The sequence below is a fragment of the Phycodurus eques genome, chromosome 22 (genome assembly GCF_024500275.1).
Source record: "Phycodurus eques isolate BA_2022a chromosome 22, UOR_Pequ_1.1, whole genome shotgun sequence".
In the NCBI taxonomy this organism is placed as follows: Eukaryota; Metazoa; Chordata; class Actinopteri; order Syngnathiformes; family Syngnathidae; genus Phycodurus; species Phycodurus eques.
Genome location: NC_084546.1, coordinates 10,322,726 through 10,342,550, shown reverse-complemented (window position 1 = coordinate 10,342,550; position 19,825 = coordinate 10,322,726). Strand labels below are relative to the sequence as shown.

At 39.9% G+C, this 19,825-nt stretch overlaps 1 protein-coding gene and 1 long non-coding RNA gene across 3 annotated transcripts; one reads left to right on the top strand and one right to left on the bottom strand.

The window, feature by feature from the left end:
* Nucleotides 1-712: 712 nt before the first annotated feature.
* Nucleotides 713-18,246, bottom strand: tmpoa (thymopoietin a). 2 transcript variants are annotated; one of them, XM_061668161.1, is made up of 8 exons: nt 18,163-18,246; nt 17,704-17,989; nt 8,221-8,338; nt 7,756-7,905; nt 6,909-7,036; nt 3,949-4,002; nt 2,473-2,573; nt 713-1,607 (listed from the first exon to the last, which is right to left on the bottom strand). In XM_061668161.1, exons 2-8 carry the CDS (start codon nt 17,944-17,946, stop codon nt 1,211-1,213), a joined length of 1,191 nt encoding a protein of 396 aa, XP_061524145.1. In that variant the 5' UTR covers nt 17,947-17,989; nt 18,163-18,246; the 3' UTR covers nt 713-1,210. The 2 variants fall into 2 exon arrangements, with proteins under 2 accessions (XP_061524145.1, XP_061524147.1); XM_061668163.1 differs by lacking the exon at nt 3,949-4,002.
* Nucleotides 11,604-12,790, top strand: LOC133397367 (uncharacterized). Its single transcript, XR_009767597.1, has 3 exons — nt 11,604-11,658; nt 11,812-11,875; nt 11,971-12,790. It is a non-coding gene; the product is annotated as an uncharacterized LOC133397367 (long non-coding RNA).
* Nucleotides 18,247-19,825: the final 1,579 nt, after the last annotated feature.

Sequence of the window (19,825 nt, the reverse complement as noted above, 5' to 3'; positions counted from 1 at the left end):
CAAGAACTTGGCGTAGCTGATCCAAACCTTGACATGCTGGGTACACTGCACTACTCTTTTTAAAATCTGCCTCGTGTTCCCAAACACCTCCTGCTCCATCTCAAAAGTCGATGTAGTACTTCCACAGAACCTCGGGCATGTCCAGTATCAGCTGTCCAATGGTGAGCTCAAAGACGTCGCCCAGGGAGGTCTCCAGCTTGGCAAACTTGAGTCAGGTGGTGTAGTTCTACAGGCGATAACGGCAGGAATTTTTCATAATGCTTCCGGCAGCGATCGAACTTGTGCAGCTGAAGCTCCAGCTCGATGTAGCCCTTCAGGAGTTTGTTCTTTGGACATATCCAGATCGCCGTGCCTGTAATCTTTCTGGCACCCTGCAGGTTCTTCTGTCTGATCTCAAACTGACCGTACAGCAGCCAGATCTTTGCAAAGGTGAACTTTTTGTGAGGGATCAGATCCAAACAGGCCAGATACACCTGCCTTGTGTTGTTTACATTCATGACCTCCAGTTCTTAGTAGCTGATCCACAAGTAGATGGATTTGTTGTCACTACAAATGTATATGCCATAACAGACTCAGGGAGGAATAACTTCATGACTTCAATTAAAGGCATCACAAAACACACTTAATCGGGAAACAAATTTTGTATGCAATAACAATGACCAAAAGGTAATCTATCCACGCTTCCACAAAATTAAACGCACATGCAACAGAATTACATATCTATAGTTTATTGAGTAAATTCAATACTGTATTTCAATAATTGTGACATGAACACATAATTAGGTAGAATGCAAGTATAAAGAGAACATTTAAGAAAACTCTAAGGTTTACACTATTTGGATAAGCCTAGAAAGCTGGCTTAAGTACAAAAAGAAATACCCATCTTCAAGGCTATTATCTTCTGTGACAAGCAACCTCTTGACCACAGTAAAGTTCAATCACGCCATGCAAGTTAAAAAAACAAAGATAAAATATTAGTGAGTCCACATTAGCTACAATATTTGGGGTTTTGTATAAGTGGTTGGCTTTGTTATGATCACAATGGGCCAACATCCAGTGAGTTAAAAAAAAACAAAAACAAACAAACAATGGTGAACAATGATCATTTCAGACCATCTGTGGGGGAAAAAAAAAAAAAAAAGACTCGATTCACAGATATATTTAAATGTTATGAGCAAACAGTCCTCTCCCACTACATTCACCATGAACACTATGCCTTGCTGCCACTGGTCACCTCTGAGTCTGCTGTTGAAAATGGGTTGAGGGTATTGGTTTCCATGGCTTGGTAAATAAAGAACAGGAAAGCAGCCACTATTGCCAGTAGGAGCACCTTTTTCCACAGAGACATGCCTTGGGGCACTGCTTTCATTGCACCAGTAGGGGGAGGTGCAGACAGGAGTGTGGGTGTGCTGGACAAGGGTTTAGAAGAAGACTTTGGCAAGCTGTTGACTCTGTTGATGATACAGCTCTCTGTGTAAGAGGAAGAGGTGGAGTTGCTGATGGTTTTAGTAGTTTTGGGAGAGAAGTATGAGTTTTCATCCTTCCAGAAATCGCTGAAGATCAGTGGGCGCCCGGCGGCTCCCCGGATTGGTCGTCTACAAGTGGCCCTAAAAAAACAAGGAAAGACTTCTCGTTCGTTTATGTTGTTGGGAACTTGCAGCTATTTGTAAACAGACAATGCAGTAAAGGCATTCAAATATTTTGTTTTGGAATAAATATTTTGTTTTGGAATAAATCGACTGAAACCAAACTTTTCAAATCCATGTTTACAAGTAAATCTGAGCATAATTAATCTTTTGAAAGTTTGATTAACACTCCCAGACTATCTCATTGGGAACCAGTCCTCTAGCATGTATAAACGTTCATTAACTGAACATTGGGTCTGGCTTCCTGTGCGTGCTACATCCTCTGTGGTTAATGGTAGGGATGTAACTATTAATTTTAGTCACTATTTGATCCGTATCACAATTTATTTTAGTTACGATTTGATTCGCATCACTATTCGTGGTCGCTGACTCGATACAAGGGCAATATTGGTACATTTAGAATGATACAATCTGAAACGATTCAGTGGGTGGAAATCGATTCAGTAACTTTTTAGTCAAAAATTCTATCAGTATGACTGAAATAAATCCTGCAAACTGGACAGTGCAGGTTAAATGTTTTTTAATCTTTTACCAGTCTCCCCCTAAATTGCCCATAGGTGTGAATGTGAGTGCGAATGGTTGGTTGTTTATATGTGCCCTGCGATTAGCTGGAGACCAGTTCAGGGTGGGCACGCCTGCGACCCTAGTCAGGATAAGCGGTATGGAAGATGAATGAATAAATTAGTCTTTCACATCTCTGTGGAGATATTTTGGCCCACTCTTCCTTTTGAATTCAGCAAACATTTAGGGTTGTCAAGCACTAGGTAAGTATCCATAGTATTTATAATACAATTACTTTACAAATACTTTGCACTCAAGTACTTACATGATCCCTGTTGGACTATTGACATCATTGGAGAACAGCTCTTTAAGAACATCTTTCTCACCCACTTTGGGAGTTTGGTCACCGGCTGCTATCTTCTCCACCTACAGAGACACAGTCATCATATGCATTTATGTTTGAAAAATGGTGGCCCAATGTCATCAACTTGATTGTTTTAATTGAACTGAATTTTGATTTGTGCATATTTTCCCTCATTAAACTCACAAATCACCAAGAAGTGAATGCCTGAGTTAACAGATGACCCCCAAACTAATTACTGTAGATACCTCACCGGGTGACCACCTAGTGCTTAACAAAGTTGGACTGGATGTGGGTTACACAAACCAGTAAAACCGTCTATAGCTGTGGCTCTGTGACTGCACACCTTTGACACATTGTTCTCCTTGAACAGCGAGGACGTACTACTGTGCTTCTTTACAGGGCTGCATTTGGACAGGATGTTTGTGATTGTCTCTCGTCTCCTTTTAAGTGGCAGGTCATTTGGAGGTCCAACCTCTTCCTGCCGAAAAAGTGCGTGAGAGATTGCGAGCTTGAACCTCCCAGCTGTCACACTACTGGCCCTACAGAAACTCAACAACTGTGTATGCACAAGCACAAATTTATGTATTCACCAGAACCAGGCATATGGCATACGTGAGAGTGGTTTCACCGCCCAAACGGACCCTTTTAGTTTTAGATGTCACGTGTGGAGGAAATATAATATAGAGAGAAGTCATGGTGCCGCCACAGTTGTCAAAGTCAAAATGTACCCCTGCAGTCTCACTGCCAGCCTTGGATCCAAATACTGACCAATGGGACTCCTCATTCTTAACAGGTGAAATACAGCACATAGGAGCTAAAAGTAACAGGGTCAATTTTGGTTTAGCATACCAACGGGCGGAAAGGCCCTAGATTGCTTGGGCGAGGACTTTGTTCCTCAGGCTGGCTCTTCAGCTTGAAGAAAGAGTGCGCTATTAGATGAGTCTATGAAAGCACAAAATAGAAGCAGCACAATCTGAGTGCAACACACCCTAACTGCAGGTCTTGAAGACAAACTCTTTTCTAATATTGGTCTAGAATGGCCCGATCTACCATGTGCAGAAATTAAAAACAAAATAACTGTAGTATTTCTCATTGCATAACACAAGCTCTGGAGAGAAAAGTGGGACAGTGTGCCATGAATGAGTCAGCTGAGTTGTACGGCGCTCTCGCCAAATCTGTGCCTTCCTTAACCAGTTACAGAAAGTCACTATTTGGCCCAGTCACTTTGTGTTGTGGTTTTAGTTTTTCCAACTCTGCCCCTCCCTCTCTATCATGGCATACAAATTCATGACATTAAAAACAAGTTTGTGGGGTGCCCTGTGTTGGCGAAATGGATTTTGTGCAGTGCTCAAGTTGTCTGTAGAGAGGAAAATTTAACTTGCGTAAAAACTTAAAATATTTTCCTACCAAAACAAATTATAGAAAGACAAAGCTGACCTCGAGCAGAGCTGTGTTGAGAAGAGCCTCTGTTGCCACTTGTTTATGATGGAGCTAAATGGGTTTCAAACAGAGGGTGGTTGGACAAAACGTTTTGCACATATTTTACATTCTTTGTTACAATGTCATTCTTAAAGGGGAACTAAACCCAAGATGTCAAATTTTTCTGTTGCACATTAAATGTGCATCTTTTCTTTATCAGCTGCTGTTTACTTAAATCAACAAAGTATTTATTCTAAAAGACATTTGAAACATAGCATCTGCTCTTAGCGAGAGTGCAAATTTGCAAGAATGTGACATGTATTCACCAATTCCGGCACAGCTGAATGCAAGAATGCCAGGCTTTTGGATGCACAAATGACAGGGGGGAAATCTTCGGCAAAAAGTGTCTTTCGGATTCCAAATCCAGTGAAATTTCCACAAAAGCAAAATATAGCGGCTTAGTGGCTTTGTCGATTGGAATCGGGCCCTCTGTGGCCAAATTGAAATTAAGAAAGTACAAGGTCACCTGCGAAGATCACTTTGAACCCTGGTGTTTCGAGATTGAGCTGAAGAGGCAAGCGGACTGGCTTGACCACAAACTTTGGCGGAAAATAATCATTTAACACGCTGCACTGGGCTGACTATTTCTGCTCATCAATCGTCAAAAAGGCCAGGCAGGCAAGGGCGGTGTGGAGGGATTTGTCTACCACATATGGTAAAAAACAGATGTAGCCTACTGTATGAGCTGGCAAAGGACAGGTTTTTCTCTCTCCAATCTCTCAGCCAACACAGTTTAACGGTGCGCTCTGGGAGTAGACGTGTCTGTGACATCACTTCTGCCGTTGATAATGATTTACATTAATTATTCTGTTTGATTCGTATTTCGTGAACACAACATTTATCAGAGGACAGTGGTTTGACTAATGCAGGCACATACAATCTAGACATTCGTTAAAAATGTTTGGGTTTAGTTCTCCTTTAATATTTAGCAATGTAAAACAAATTCAGTACATAATAGGGCTTATTAGTGGTCATTTTCACATAACATTTCATTGGGGAACCCTTGTGAGTCTACAGAGAGAGCAAGAAAAACTGTTAGTCCAGCAAACGTCATTGTGTGTGTGTGTGTGTGTGTGTGTGTGTGTGTATATATATATATATATATATATATATATTTTTTTTTATTGTACTGAATAGTACCGTGGCAAAAGAACAAAACGCCAAACAGACTATATGCTTTTTTTGATCATTAGAAAACAAAACAAGTGACCAACAACCCACTGGTCAGCAAGCAGCCCAGGCATAAAAATTAATGATTTTAACTCGAAGTCTGGCAGGACTATTAACCTGCTCAATACTACAGTACATAATACAGGTAGACTAAACCCAGAAGCGTTAGGATACCTCTGTGGTCTGTTGAGCAGTTTTTACAGTGAATCTATTAGAAACGGTCCAAACAATAAATCAGTGAGGAGAAAAAGAGAAACCTGCTGGTTTTCACACATTTATGTTTCCTCTATTTTTGTCATATTGCAATTTATCGTCACAGGGGTATTAAAATAAATAAATTACATTTAAAAAAAAAAAAATTTTTTTAATTAACAATACTGTGCAACCCTAGCACGAGGTACAAAAAAATTGCAGAAACACAACTAAGCAAAAGTGGAGTTGGTTGTGGACTATACATTTTATGAAAAAGTATAGTTTCGGATAAAAACAATTAATAAAAAAAAATACAAAAAAATTAAAATTGTTGTTTGAGTAGGTAAAACGTTCATCTAAACAGCAGGAGGAGCTGCTCAGCCAAAACCAGTAACGCACACACACACACACACACACACGGAACACAGTAATTATTTGCTGAAAAGAATAAAACAAAGTGAGCAGAATGTTTAAGCAACAAAATAAAGGCCTTTCTGCATATTGAAATGTGGACAACCCAGAAAACCACGAAGATATCGAGAGCAGACAGGTTTAGAGAAAAAGTCAGCCGCCAAAAGAATGCCATGCCATGGAAACGGGTAATCCACATCATGTGCTTCGAGTCTGAGATACAGCATAGCTCAAAAGGAGATTTGAGAAAGAAACCGCAGGCTCACTATGTATCGGGAGTGACTGCACAGTTTAAATAAAAATAAAAAAAACTTTTTTAAAACACAACACTTCCTTTGCAGCGTGAGGATAAATAAAAAAACCCAGATGTGTCCTCTCCTGCCCACATATCAGTGTCTATGACTTCACACTGAAACACTTCTAGTGACAGTGACAGTGCTCATCTCCTCCAGCGACACGAGAACACAAAAAAAATAAAACTTATTACATCTTCCCATTTTCAAATCTTATGAGTAACAAACAAACGATTGCAATCTTGGTACCTTCACACCCAGCAAACACTGATGGTCACAGATCAATGAAGGGCACGTCAGCCGCAAAAGGGCAGAGGAGAGTCAAAGGCCACCAAACCGTTATTAGGGATGTAACAGTTTATGGTCTATAAATAAACCATGCTAAAATTTCAAGCGGTTAGTGTTACTATTTCAAATCAGCGCGTATTGAGCATCTCTGAGATTAGTAGTCTTTCAGCTTCTCCCATCCCGAATGTAAATCAAAACTAAGAGCAAACAAACTGAAAAAGGACAAGGCACAAACCACAGATGACGATAAAGGAGAAGGACAGGGCAGTCAAGGATGTGCATTGAGTAAGGTATCAATCTTTCAATCAACTTTTAGAATTAGAATTTAATTTGAATCGGAAGTCTTCCGAGAGGAACCACCTGAAGTATTATCACACAGTCTGTCACTGCACGTAGAATAAGTCAGAAAATCGGGAAGTCAGAGAGTAACAGTATACAAGAACTTTTCCAAGTATGACTAGAAAACAACGCAACCTGAAATGAGTTAGTTTGACAGAAATCTGTGAATCAGGTTTAGGAATTGACGAAAGAAATACACAATAACGAGGTTGGGGAGCTGCTTACAGTCTTGTGCTCTCTGCTGTGAGTGCGGGTAGTGACGGGTGTCTTCCCTCTGCTCCGAATTGGCCTCTCCACCACTGGAACTGGCTCAGGCGCAGCCACGAGCTCAGGCTCCGGTTCTGCTATCACATCTAAAAACAGACAGGATTACAAATAGATAAAACCCTAACCATTTAGCCATGTGAGAGTTCATATATTAGAGGCAGCATGTTACATGTAAAATGAAGGGCTAACAGAAGCATAAGTCATATTACATTTTAATAAAACATGTTCAGTATTTGGAAGTTTAAAAATCAATACATTAACAAATACATTCTCTTTTGGATTAATATAAAACAACAAAACGGTCACTGATCATAAGATGACAAAAGGGTGCTACTTTCAAAACGAAATTAAACTTTGTCGCTCAAAATCCTGCATACAGGATATAGAACTCCATGTATATGCCAGGTAATGTAGACCATCTAGTTTTCTTTCAGCAAGGAAAGGAAGAATGTCTACAGCATGAGGCTTTAGGCATGCCCAGTCACATGATCTGACTGAAAAATAACCTCTATTAAATGAAATGTCTGGTAACCTGGGCTTGTACAACAGATATTCAATAGTTTGGTACTGGTAGTTTTCAACGTAAAAATGTCATCAAAAGGATGGCTCATCGTCGGCTTGTGTATTTGTGCGCATGAAAAGTTCTCTGTGGCTGGCTCAACAGCCTCCTGCATGAGGCCAGGTGCCCGGGGGCGCCACGTCTGCATTAGATTGTGTGACAGATCAATAGTGTGTATATAGTAACATCCACATGTTTGGTATCAACCAATAAAAGTACATTAAGGGGTCATGTGCATGCCCTTACCGTCCTCCTTGTCACTATAGAGGTCAGATTCAGAGTTGCCATTGTGGTTAACTTGGATCTCCGTGACCACTATCTTTGTTATTGTTGCCTGTGCAGGACCGTCATCAAGGAGCTTCCTCAGTTTCTTCTCGTACAGTTTGCGGGTTGATGCTGGAAAGATAAAGTGGGATGACAAAAAAGCAATGAAAGAAATTGATCAAGAAAATTACCATAACATTGAATGGTCCTAAATATGAATTATTATTCACCATTATGTTATTATTATTAAATTTGTCTGTCTGACTGATGAGTAAATACATAAATGGTGGCAAAAAGGTAACATTTACTGCTATTAATTGTTAAGTACAGTAAATCACAATCGTTCAAAAAATGTTTTGCAAATTTTTCATGGCACGTGAATTATATCACCTGTGTGCAGTGTGCAATAGGAGGCAAGCACACTGTTTAAGTGAAATGTGGACTCACCCACAATTGGTCCAGCATCTACTCCATGTTTGAGCAGCTCATCTCTCAGGTATTCATCAGTCAGCGCAGTCACATCCAGCTCGTCTGGCTGAATCTTGTCAGTTTTCCTGGGTGCTTTCTGCGAAGAATACGGTAGCCTGGTTTAGCATTTAAATTATAAGCGATTTGTTTCCTTCTGTGACCTCGTAGGTGTTAGAATATGTAAGGATAGGATGGAATGATTCATTGCATTTGCAATATCATTGCGATAGGTCACAGATAAATCAGACGGTCTGATACGTTTTTGGCAATATTTTCACTGGTCCAACACTGCATGCATCTGCAATGAAGATACAGATCTTGTCTTTATACAACTTTGTGATTCATGTTATGTCATTCAAGTAAGAGTTGGAACTACGTGAGTGCTTAATCCGAGCAAATCATTCCATTTCCAGGCTTGTAAGAGGAAAAGGACTTCTCGTCGCTGTGAACCTGCACAAATGTCCCGTCCATAACAGTCGGGATGTTTTTTTTCCCTCTTTGGCCCGGAGGGCACGACATCCACAATTTCCAAAAATCTATTTGAAATGTGGACTCGTCGGACCACAGAACACTTTTCATCAGTCCATCTTAGATGAGCTCGGGCCCAGAGAAGCCGGCGACGTTTCTGGGTGTTGTTGATAAATGGCTTTTGCTTTGCTCAAGTTGCACTTACAGATGTACCGCGAACTGTATTTACGGTCTTTGGTTTTCTGAAGTGTTCTGAGCCAATGTGGTGATATCCTTTACACATTGTCGGTTTTTGCTGCAGTGCCGCCGGAGGGATCGAAGGTCACTGGCATTCAATGTTGGTTTTCGGCCTTGCTGCTTACATGCAGTGATTTCTCCAGATTCTCTTAACCTTTTGACGATATTATGGACAGTAGATGATGAAATCCCTAAATTCCTTGCAATTGTACGTTGAGGAAGATTGTCCTTAAACTGTTCGACTATTTTCTCACAAAGAGGTGAACCTCGCACCATCTTTGCTTGTGAATGACTGAGCAATTCAGGCAAGCTCCTTTTATACCCAATCATGGCACCGACCTGTTCCCATTAGCCTGTTCACCTGTGGTTTCTGATGAGCATTCCTCAATTTTCTCAGTCTTTTTTGCCACCTGCCCAAGCTTTTTTGGAATGTGTTGCAGCCATAAAATTCTAATTGAATTATTATTTGCTAAAAACAAAGTTTATCAGTTTGAACATTAAATATCTCGTCTTTGTAGTATATTCAATTAAATATAGGTTGAACATGATTTGCAAATCCTTGTATTCTGTTTTTATTTATGTTTAATGCAATGTCCCAACTTCACTGGAATTGGGGTTGTAGAAGAGAACATCAAAACATTCGCAAAGAGCTGCAACATATGCCCAGCCAGTAGTCATCAATAAGAATGAGACAACTGCTTACAATGAACAGAATTACAGTATTATAGCGGTTTTTAAAATACCCCTTTCAAGTGTTAGGACAGAAATAGTAATACTGTTGTTTAAGTTCACTCTGAGATATGGGACTTTTCAAGCTCCAAAAATCTGTACAAATAACACACCCATTGTGGTTTCAAGTCTGTAAGTCAACTGAGGAATGTCAAGTTTGCACTTCATTTCCTTAAGAATGTTGTCTCACATTTCCATCAAGTTACAGTCCTCCGCCACTCCCATTCCTAATCAATCCAGTGTAGATAAAGTTGTGACAACGTTGTTCTTATTCGTTTTTTAAAAAAGCCATTAAGCCACTTTCAAACTGTCTTCATGGCAAATCAGTGCAGAGGCATTACATAAGACCCAGCCTTTATTGGCCTGTCCCTTTCAGCCAACTCTTGAGCGGTGCACGGACACACAGCTGTAGTGATTTTTCACATTCCAGTAATTAGATACATTAGATTAGCTCGGCAGTGTGTCTCGGGTGTTAAACTTTATACTCTCCTTACACACTGGTGCCCTTCAACCGCTGATAGATATTTAGAAGGGTCAACTTCAACCCACCCACCGTACATCTGTACCTTTTTCACAGAACAGCAAGCTGGGAAAAAGGTTTAGTTGGCCATTGAGAAAGCAGCTCCAGTATATATCGCTCTTTTAACACATTCACAGACTAATGATGTGCATCTAATGAACTGCATAGTGAGTGAACAGGAGGAGGCAACTTAGCAATAGCCACATGGGACAGGCTAACAACAAGCTACTCTAGTACAATTGTAGTACACAACTGCAGAAATGATTTGAGGATCAGGATATCAGATTACAAAGAACAACATGGCTAGGATTTGTAATCTCGCCAGAAAGATAAATCAGCATAGAGTAATTGTCTCTAGTCCCCTGTCTACATGAGGCAATGATGAAAGTTTAACCACTGGCTAACTTGTGTGGCGTACAGAGAGTGAGGTTTCCGACCTACTGGTGATCGATGGATGACCAAATTTACGTGAAAGGCGCTGTGCCTCGTTCTAGAAACATTAGCCAGGTTTACATGGAGACTTTTTTTTTTTTTTTTCATTCCGGTTAAAATCATTCTGATTGAAGATCTCTGGTCAACTGATCTATTCTGATTGGGTGTATACATGTGTACAACATTTAATTGGAACCGCCGTGTGACTTCTTCGTGAATGTCACGTCATTTATCAAGACGGAGGTCCGCTGTCTATTCAGCAGAGGAGTTGGGATTGTTTTTAATACGTTTATTTTTAAAAAACGTTTGATAAAAACAACTTGCAAGTAGTTGGAAAGATAGTCGCATACAAACTCCATCAGAAACCACCATTATTTACGCCTTGCTTTAACGATGACGTCACCGCGCATTTATGTCGAGACGAAGCATGCGCACACAGAGCTTTTCCCGGCTCTATTCCAAACGACTGGCGAAAATGTATTTCTGGTCGGTTTTGGAAAAGGAATATTCCAGCCCTATGAAACCGAATGAAATGCCATTCGGATTCGGCTCGTTTATTCCGATTGAGGTGATTGTTATTTGGAACATTTTCATTCAGTTTGGGCTTGTAAACCAATTCTAATCGGAATCGAAGGCTTCATGTAAACCAGGCTATTGATACATGTTCGCGCTTACCATGACAATTCACTTTAGACCAGGTGGTACGGTGGCCTGGTGCAAAACAATGTCAAATTGTGAAACACTTTTACATTCCAGAAAATTTAACAAAAGCCAAAACATTTGAATTCCAGAAAACAACAAAAAGGAAAAACTATTGAACACTTCAGAAAGCAAATTAACACAAAAAAAAAAAAAAAAAAAAAAAAACTTTTACATTTCAGAAAACACTAACAAAAGCAGAAATACTTTTACAAAAGACATAACACCCGGAAAGGGAAGGTCCCATTTCATAGACATTCTTAGAAATCCCATGCCCACTCTCGGAAGACCTGCCCCGCTTCAACACGATTGACTCCAGCATCGCGGGAAGGGTAGGCTACGCAGATGTAACTTTTTTCTTTTGTAATTTGTTTCGTCTTATGTTAATGTGTTTTCTGAAATGTCAAAGTGTTTCGGTTTTTGTTAATTTGTTCTACGAAATGTAAAAGTGTTTCACAATTTGTTATATTGTCTTGCACTTCCAGGCCACCGTAAGGTGTGGACGCAGCTGACAACAAAGCCTGTTAGGATGGTGTCTGACAGGTTACGGTCAGTGCAATGCTTGACACTTAACGTACAATCTATTAGGAAGAACAATGCTTCACGCTAGACATACAGAACCACTAATGACTGTTGTATTGCAGACTGACACCCACTTCTCAGTTGCGGACCTGAAGGACTCCACATCATGTAATGAATGTGAGAGCCACACTTCAAGAGGTTGTCTCACAATATTTCAGGCATTTACTCAGGCGGACAAGACTTTATTTGAGCTCCAGCTAAGTGTTTCATAACCACAACAGTCTGGTTTCGGAGAGTAGGAAAAGAGGAAGGCAGAAATACGCCATGTTCCCTCCCCAGTAAACCACACCCTAGCTTTGAAAGAAACATAACTGAACCCTGATGTCATAGCTGGACGTCAGCCCACAAACTCTGTGGAGTAAAGTCTATACAGTCAGAGTGCATCAGATTTTCCTTTACAACCGCTCATTGCAGGCTGCATGAGTAACGAAGTAAAGCAATGAAAGATCCAGTGTACAGTGCTGTACATTTGAATTGTGTTTACATTTATTGCAGAGTTGAAAATTAGAATTACTGCTTCCGATAGAAGTACTAAAAAAATAAATAGATGCGAGCTCCCCAGAATGATTAATTGATTAAATCTATGAATTGCCCAGCCCTAGTTTAAATATACATTTTCTCTCAGATTTATTTTGGGCAGTACTAATAATACTGAAATTAATTTATTACACTGGGTCATGGTTTCTAGGCAATTAAATTCTGTAATATAATTAGGATGCAATTTTGTCAGATGCATTTGGCCACCAAGAACTAATTTTACACCGTTTTTGCATTCCACACAAATAAGCACCGTATCAACACTATCTACATACCGTATTTTCACAACCACGGGGTCTATTTCTGTATTTAACACATACATAAGGCGCACCGTATTATTGGGCACAGGCATGGTAAAACATACGCTAGCTTAAAACATACGGTAGCATACATGCACGCTAAAACATACGCTCGCATGCATGCAAGGCAGCGGGAGCTAAACTGAGTTCAGTTGTACTTTATTGAAGTATTTAACAATGTACTCACATTAGTTTTTGATCATGAATTCTCCCGCGGCTGCTCGATTCCCATGTTCCTCCGCGGAACCGATAGCTCGCAGTTTAAACTATGCTTCGTAAGCGTGTCTCTTCGTAGGTGCCATTTTCGGCGGTCCTTAGCCAAACCGATGTTATGCACAATGCACATACCGGCGCTATGCCTTTAGCGTCCTCTTTCACGCGCACCCTTCCCCCTTTAACGTCCGCATGCTGTCCTCAGTCACGTCCGCCTTTCCTCTATATAAGCAGCGTGTCGGCAGGAAATACTCCCAGTCAGTCAAGTGGAACGCTCATCAAAGTCACACAAAAACATTTACAGATTTTGGAACGCGGTGCCCACATACGGCGCAGCGCATAATAAGGTGCCCCGTCCATTTTGGAGAAAATTTAAGACTTTTAAGTGCGCCTTATGGTCGTGAAAATACTGTATTTTCAAGTCACTACAATTATGCGCTGCGAGCGAGGGGGGAGTTTGCAGAGTTATGAAGAGTAACAGTGTTGATAATATTTGAGTTGAGTGTGAATTGAAAGAAACCATGAAGTTATATTTGTGGTGATAAGTAATTTGTGACCCATGCCAATGATGTGACAGTGAGAGCATCAATAATTGACACGCCCATAAAATGACAACATCCAGGAGCGCAAGTTTCACTTCTTCAAACATTTGTTACAAACATTTGTCCCTCCTCACTCCTCCATTGACTCCTTATGGGATCTCTGGAGGTAGGAGCTAACATGTAAACAGATGAGTGAAGATCAAGGACCGGGATGGTTGCAATTAAAGAAATTAGATTTAACCAGTCTTCCGACACAGGTGTCTTTATGAGAGGAGAAAATCCATCACACGTTTATATTCAGCCTTGCGGTCGGTATGTGAAAAATGTGAGGAATGAATTTTTGTGCAGAACATTCATCCCCACCTCCTCAGATACCTGTGCAGCCTATAATAACTCAAACGTGTGTACCAGTTAACATGATGGGTAACACAGCAGCACATCCGCAAAGGGCTTAATTATGGAGAAGCTCCATAACACAGTAATTTATTGCACATATGGGGTGCAATCTGAGTGTTATCTTTGACCTGAAGCATTTCCTCAATAAAACAAGCGAACAGGATGAAAGCTCAAAATATCTGTTGTTTTTTTTTAAACAGCGTTCCGAGGTGCTACTAGCAAGAAAAGAGTAACTCTCCATATTTTTGTTTTGTTTGAATGTGTGGTTTACCACCTGTACACACAGATGTCTTTCAAAAGTACCACGCCGTGAATAGAACAAAAGCCCCCCCACAGGTAGCCAAATATGTAATTTCACACACACAGTTCATACAATCATGTCAAGTGGCTCCCCAAACAAGACGTCCGCCATCACTGAAATGTAATGTGATCAGGCTGTCGACCGTGTTATTTACAATGAAACCTGTTAATTACTATTTACAGTACATACTGGTAAAGCCCAAACCACAAACTAAAATGACGAGTTATAAGACTTCAGGAATATAAATGCACTAAAGGTATTACAATTTGGAAACTGAACAAAATTTGAGATTTCTCAAAAATTGCACAAAAACAGCATCTCATAAGACAGCTCAATGAGCATCTTGAGAAATAAGTGTTTTCAACAGAAGGGTGTCAAGTGATGGCAATGCATCATTGACCGACTTCAGCAAGGAGCCTTTTCCAATCCGCCAAAGAGTATTATCTTACAAACTGAGCTATTATTATAATATTAACATACAGTTGAATTATTTTACTTCGCAATGTAAACAGTTAATTAAGGTGTTACAATGGTGATAGTTTGATCCTGGAACTGTCCATCCATCCATTTTCCAACCCACTTATCCTCAACAAGGGTCACAGGCGGGCTGGCGCCCATCTCAGCTGACTTCGAGCGAGAGGCGGGGTACACCTTGAACTGGTCGCCAGCCAATTGCAGGGCACAAATGGACAACACATTCACACCTATAGACAATTTAAGAATCTTTAATCCACCTGCAATGCATGTTTTTGGAATGTGGGAGGAAACCGGAGTAACACAGAGAAAATTCACGCAGGTACGGGGAGAACATGCAAACTCCACACAGGCGAGGCCGGACTTGAACCTGGGTCATCAGAACTGTGAGGCAGATGTGCTAACCAGGGCGTCGAGCTCCTCCAGCATGCGGAATAATGCCGCGTTTGCCATTGTGCAAGACAAGGAAATGAATATATATATATTTTTTTCTGTGTCTGTATATTTGCAATGTACAACGCGTATTCAATCCCCCCCCCCCCCCCCCAACGCAAACATTTAAAGATCCCAAAAACTTCACACTGGTGTATTTATAAATTACTAAAAGCTGTCTCTGAATTCATGTACTTTTTATTTATTCATTGAACCTTATCCAGGTAAGGTATTTGCAATGCCGACCTCGCTGGCCAAAATAAAATCAAAATAGAACCAAATACTTATACAAACCGTACAATGTGATATAGTAACAAGTTACATATTACAATACATCATAGCACATGCTGAATACAATGTCTGTAAAAGGCATTTGAACGGATGTTCTCTAACGCTGGAGAACTTGCATTTAACAAAATTGTACCGTATTTTCACGACCACAAGGCACACTTAAAAGTCGTACATTTTCTCCAAAATGGACGGGGCGCCTTATAATGCGCCGCGCCTTGTGTGTGCACAGAGTTCCAAAATCTGTAAATGATGTTGTCTGACTTTGATGAGCGCTCCGGATTTATGGAAAATCTGCCTTAGAAGTTGTTAGAATCGCTTGTATAGAAATAGTCAATACTTTTGACGAAAGCATATGCTCCAAATATGACATTTGGGGCTTTTCCACCAACCAGTCCAGGAACTTTGAGTTCCTGGTAGTAAAATGTTCCTGTGGCCCATGTGGTTTGTGTTTCCATCGCACTTATCAGTTCAGGGTAGCTTAAGCGAATGAGGCCGATGTTGCTCATTACTGACACCTACTGGATCTAAAATAAATACTGCTATTTCAAGCTTTCAATTTAATGTCATTTAATAGCTTAATATAAGTTTTAAATATTTTTGATACCTTTAAAACCTAACGCTTTATCCAGGTGAGGCAATTGAGAACTGATTCTGATTTGCAATGCCAACCTGACTGCAGACAGTCTTTGTGGCAGGGGGTTTCATTATATACAGGCACACCTAAATAAATTTGAATATATTTATTACAATATATTCTAATTTATTGAGATGAGATGACCTAACAAAATAGATTGTGCAATAGAAGCCTGCATGACTATAAATGTGATTTTATTATCTAAAAAATGAGCAAGACATGTCCCACTACCAATTTGAGAATAAACCACATCTATAGTCATCTGCAAGCTTCGACATTTATTTATTAGTCATTCATTCAATCCGCGTAACTGATAGCTTGCAGTTTAAACTGTGCTTCGTAAGCGTGTCTCTTCGTAGGTGCAGTTTTTGATTGCGGTCAAGCCAGCCTCCACTCGTAAAGTAGCAGTCAAGCCAGCTGCCCCTAATTTTGTTCCTACTAGGCATTACGGTAACAAGTCGCCAACTCGCGGTGAAAGCCACCTTCAAAATAAAAGCTTCCCAATTATACGGACATCAATGCTCTTCGGTTAAGGAATGCAACCAGCAAAGTTAATTTGAATCTTGAGATACATTAAAAAATGTAAAAAAAAAAAAAATGTTGGCATTATAAAGCTATTTTGGAGAAAATGTAAGACTTTTAAGTGCGCCTTATAGTCATGAAAATACAGTACTTTCTTGATTTTAGGGCTGCAATGACTAACAATTATTTTAATAATCAACGAATTTGCCGATTATTTTTTTTGATTAATCGATGAATCGGATAAAAAAAACAGACCTTATTTCAAATTGACCGTGAAGAAAATGCACAAATTGATTATGATTCAGCTACTGGTTTGGTCCGTATAATGCCAGAAAATAGGCAAAAATGTTGATCACTGATTTCCAAAGTGAAAGCAGACGTTTGCAAATGTCTTCTTTTGATTAAACACAAAGACAATCAGTCTTCTTTCATTGAGGAACGCAGCAATCAGAATATTTACTGTTGACAAGCTGAAATCTCAAAGATTTGGACAATTTTAAGTTAAACTATGGCGCTAAATGATTAATCTATTATCAAAATAGTTGTCCATTGATTTGATAATCGATTAGATGTTGATTAATCGAGCATTTGTTGCACCTCTACTTGATTTGTTTTGTATATGTGACAAGGTGGGGCGATTTTTCCTTTCGTACCTTTTTCTTGTGACACCCCATATGAAAGGAATAGCTTCAACATGAACGTTAAGAAAATGATGTGAGAAAAGGAATACACACCAGAAGTTAAGAGTACAGTAAGTAATTCATTTTTACACCTTTGATGGTGACCGTTTGACCCCGGAACAAATTATTCAAACTGGCATTCATCTCCACAGGATCCCCCCCCCCCAGGATTCTCTTGGAATTTTTCCACTTTGTCTCATGTACAATATTGCACATGCACACACCACACTTGCTTCATATGGTGGTACTGTTTCCTTTGAAACCAACTAATTGACATTGAACTACTACTTTGTTTTTCCCCAAGTTTTGATTCCATTCCCAGTTTTTTTTTTTTTATATATCTTCTGCACCACTGAATATCACAAACTTAATATAGAATTAGAAATGCCGCATTTTGAATTTACATTTAAGCATTATATTTATTTTTTTGTCGAATTTTAATACGTTAAATCACAAAAACGGGTAGGTACTTACTTTGCCGGAAGAGCGACTCCTGCTGGACACCACAGGCGGGGGCAGCTCCTCGTCACTGGAGAAGGCGTCCAAAGTCGTGGCGGCGACACGTTTCTTGTTCTGCGCGGTCAAATTTTCCAGATAAAGCTGAACGTACACGTCTTTATTGTGGTTGCCGCTCGGGACCTCCACGTTGTGCGCCAGCAACTCGCTCTTAAGCTTGTCCTTTGTGAGCTGGGACGGGTCGTCCATGTATTCCGGCATGACGGCGGGTTACAGCAACTGGCGTGAACTGGCTAGCTTAAAACTATTGAGGGGGAGAGAAAGAGAGGGAAAAAAAAAAAGAAGAAGCAAGACCTGCTGGTGGAAATACAACGGCTAAGTGGCGCCTCTTACTGGAATTATTCCGCAGAGCAGGATATTCGCTTTTAAAATGTGCAACAATGCGTCACTGGGTGATTAAAAACCGCAATAACTTACAGTTGTAGCTTCCTTCTCTGTACTGTGAAGGCACGTTTTAATCGAGTTGACGAAGTGCTGGGCCCTGTCGGAAAAAGGAGGAGGAGTCTGTAAGACCGGGCGTGACTCCCTGTCTGTGATTGGCTTCTACTTAGACACGTGTGGTGTGAGTGGCTTTCGTATTGGTCAACAAGTGAAGTGAAAAGAAAAGAAAAAAGTGGCGATGAGTGTAAATGATATGACGTCACTACCGGTCTTTCAAAAATTGTTTGAACAGTATTTTCTATCCTTCCACTTTATTGCACATGTCGCCTGTCACAGCTCTCAGTATGTTAGATAAACATTTTCTTGCCATAATTTGTAAACTTTCTAAAAAATATATATAAAAAAATTAAATACTTATACTTTTTTTTCCCCTTTATGGAATGTGTTTTGTTTTACAGTACTCACAAAAAGTTTGGAATATGTAATTTTCATGGCCCAATGAAATAAACCTCATGCATTAAGGGAAAGGCATAAACAGCTTATAAAAATCATGTGAGTTGCACAATTTACATGTGTTGCCTTTCAAACTCTGCGGAGACAAGTGTATAAATTATCCTCACGACTCATTAAACGATGACACTTTTGTCTTTATACAATCGTATTAACGGTATAAAGACCTGCAATAGTTCTGACACATTCACAAATTCATGCATACCCCTTCATATCCCTGAAATGACACCATTATATAATCTGAAAATGACCCAGATTTAACTTTTCCGGATGAACGTAAGTACGTCAATTTTATGAGGGGACAACAACATTGAGACAACAGTGTTGATTCACATGAAAGGTGCACACATGCAGAAACCGTTACTTGCCACCGTGTAGTTTGTCTACAACACGCTGGCAAGCACTCCACTTTTGTTCAATGTTGCCACGGGTCTGCACTCTGCTGACATGTTAATCTGCAAAGTTAACATAACAAACTGTGACGTGCTCTGAACCTCTGGGGCCCGTTTCTCTCGGCCTTCATTTTCAACTTCTACACGTCTCATGAGAGCATCTCTTGATGTTGCAATCAACAATATGCAAAATGTCCACACAGAAACTAAAGTACTAATTTCTTCCAGTACTGTATTTTGCCAGGATGACACAATTGTTGAGGAAGTTAATGCTCATGTTGTCAAACATCAATACACCAATGTATCTACTGTACATTGCAAGATGTACAGTATACAGCATGTGTATTGTTCAGCGCTTCAACTGCTTGTACAATGTGAAGAACATGTACATTGCAAAGGCAGCTGTCTTTAATCTTTAAGACAACCATCAGTTTTTGATGTATCTAGATAATAACGGTTTTATGATGGAAAGTTTTACTATGGGTCGTAATTCCTATGGAAATATTTGTTTTGAAATACCGTATATTCAAAGCTACCTGGCCCTGTGTGGAAAAAGTAATGCCCCCCCACCCCCCCTTGTTAAATCAAATATTAACTGTGACTAATCACATTTTTTTGGGTAAATTTTGATGACCACACCCAAGCCTGATTACTTCCAGATCTGTTCAACCAAAAAAAAAAAAAAAAACACTTAAATAGAACCTGCTTGACAAAACGAAGTCGACCACAAGATCTCCAAAGCTGCAACAAGATGCCACGATCCAAAGAAATTCATGAACAGATGAGAAATAAAGTAA

Coding starts and splice junctions, on each gene's coding strand:
- tmpoa (XM_061668161.1), bottom strand. CDS start 17,946: ATGCCGGAATACATGGACGACCCGTCCCAGCTCACAAAGGACAAGCTT. Junction 7,906..8,220: donor AGATGCTGGACCAATTGTGG/GTGAGTCCACAT, acceptor TTATCTTTCCAG/CATCAACCCGCAAACTGTAC. Junction 1,608..2,472: donor AATAGTCCAACAGGGATCAT/GTAAGTACTTGA, acceptor TTGTTTTTTTAG/GGCCACTTGTAGACGACCAA.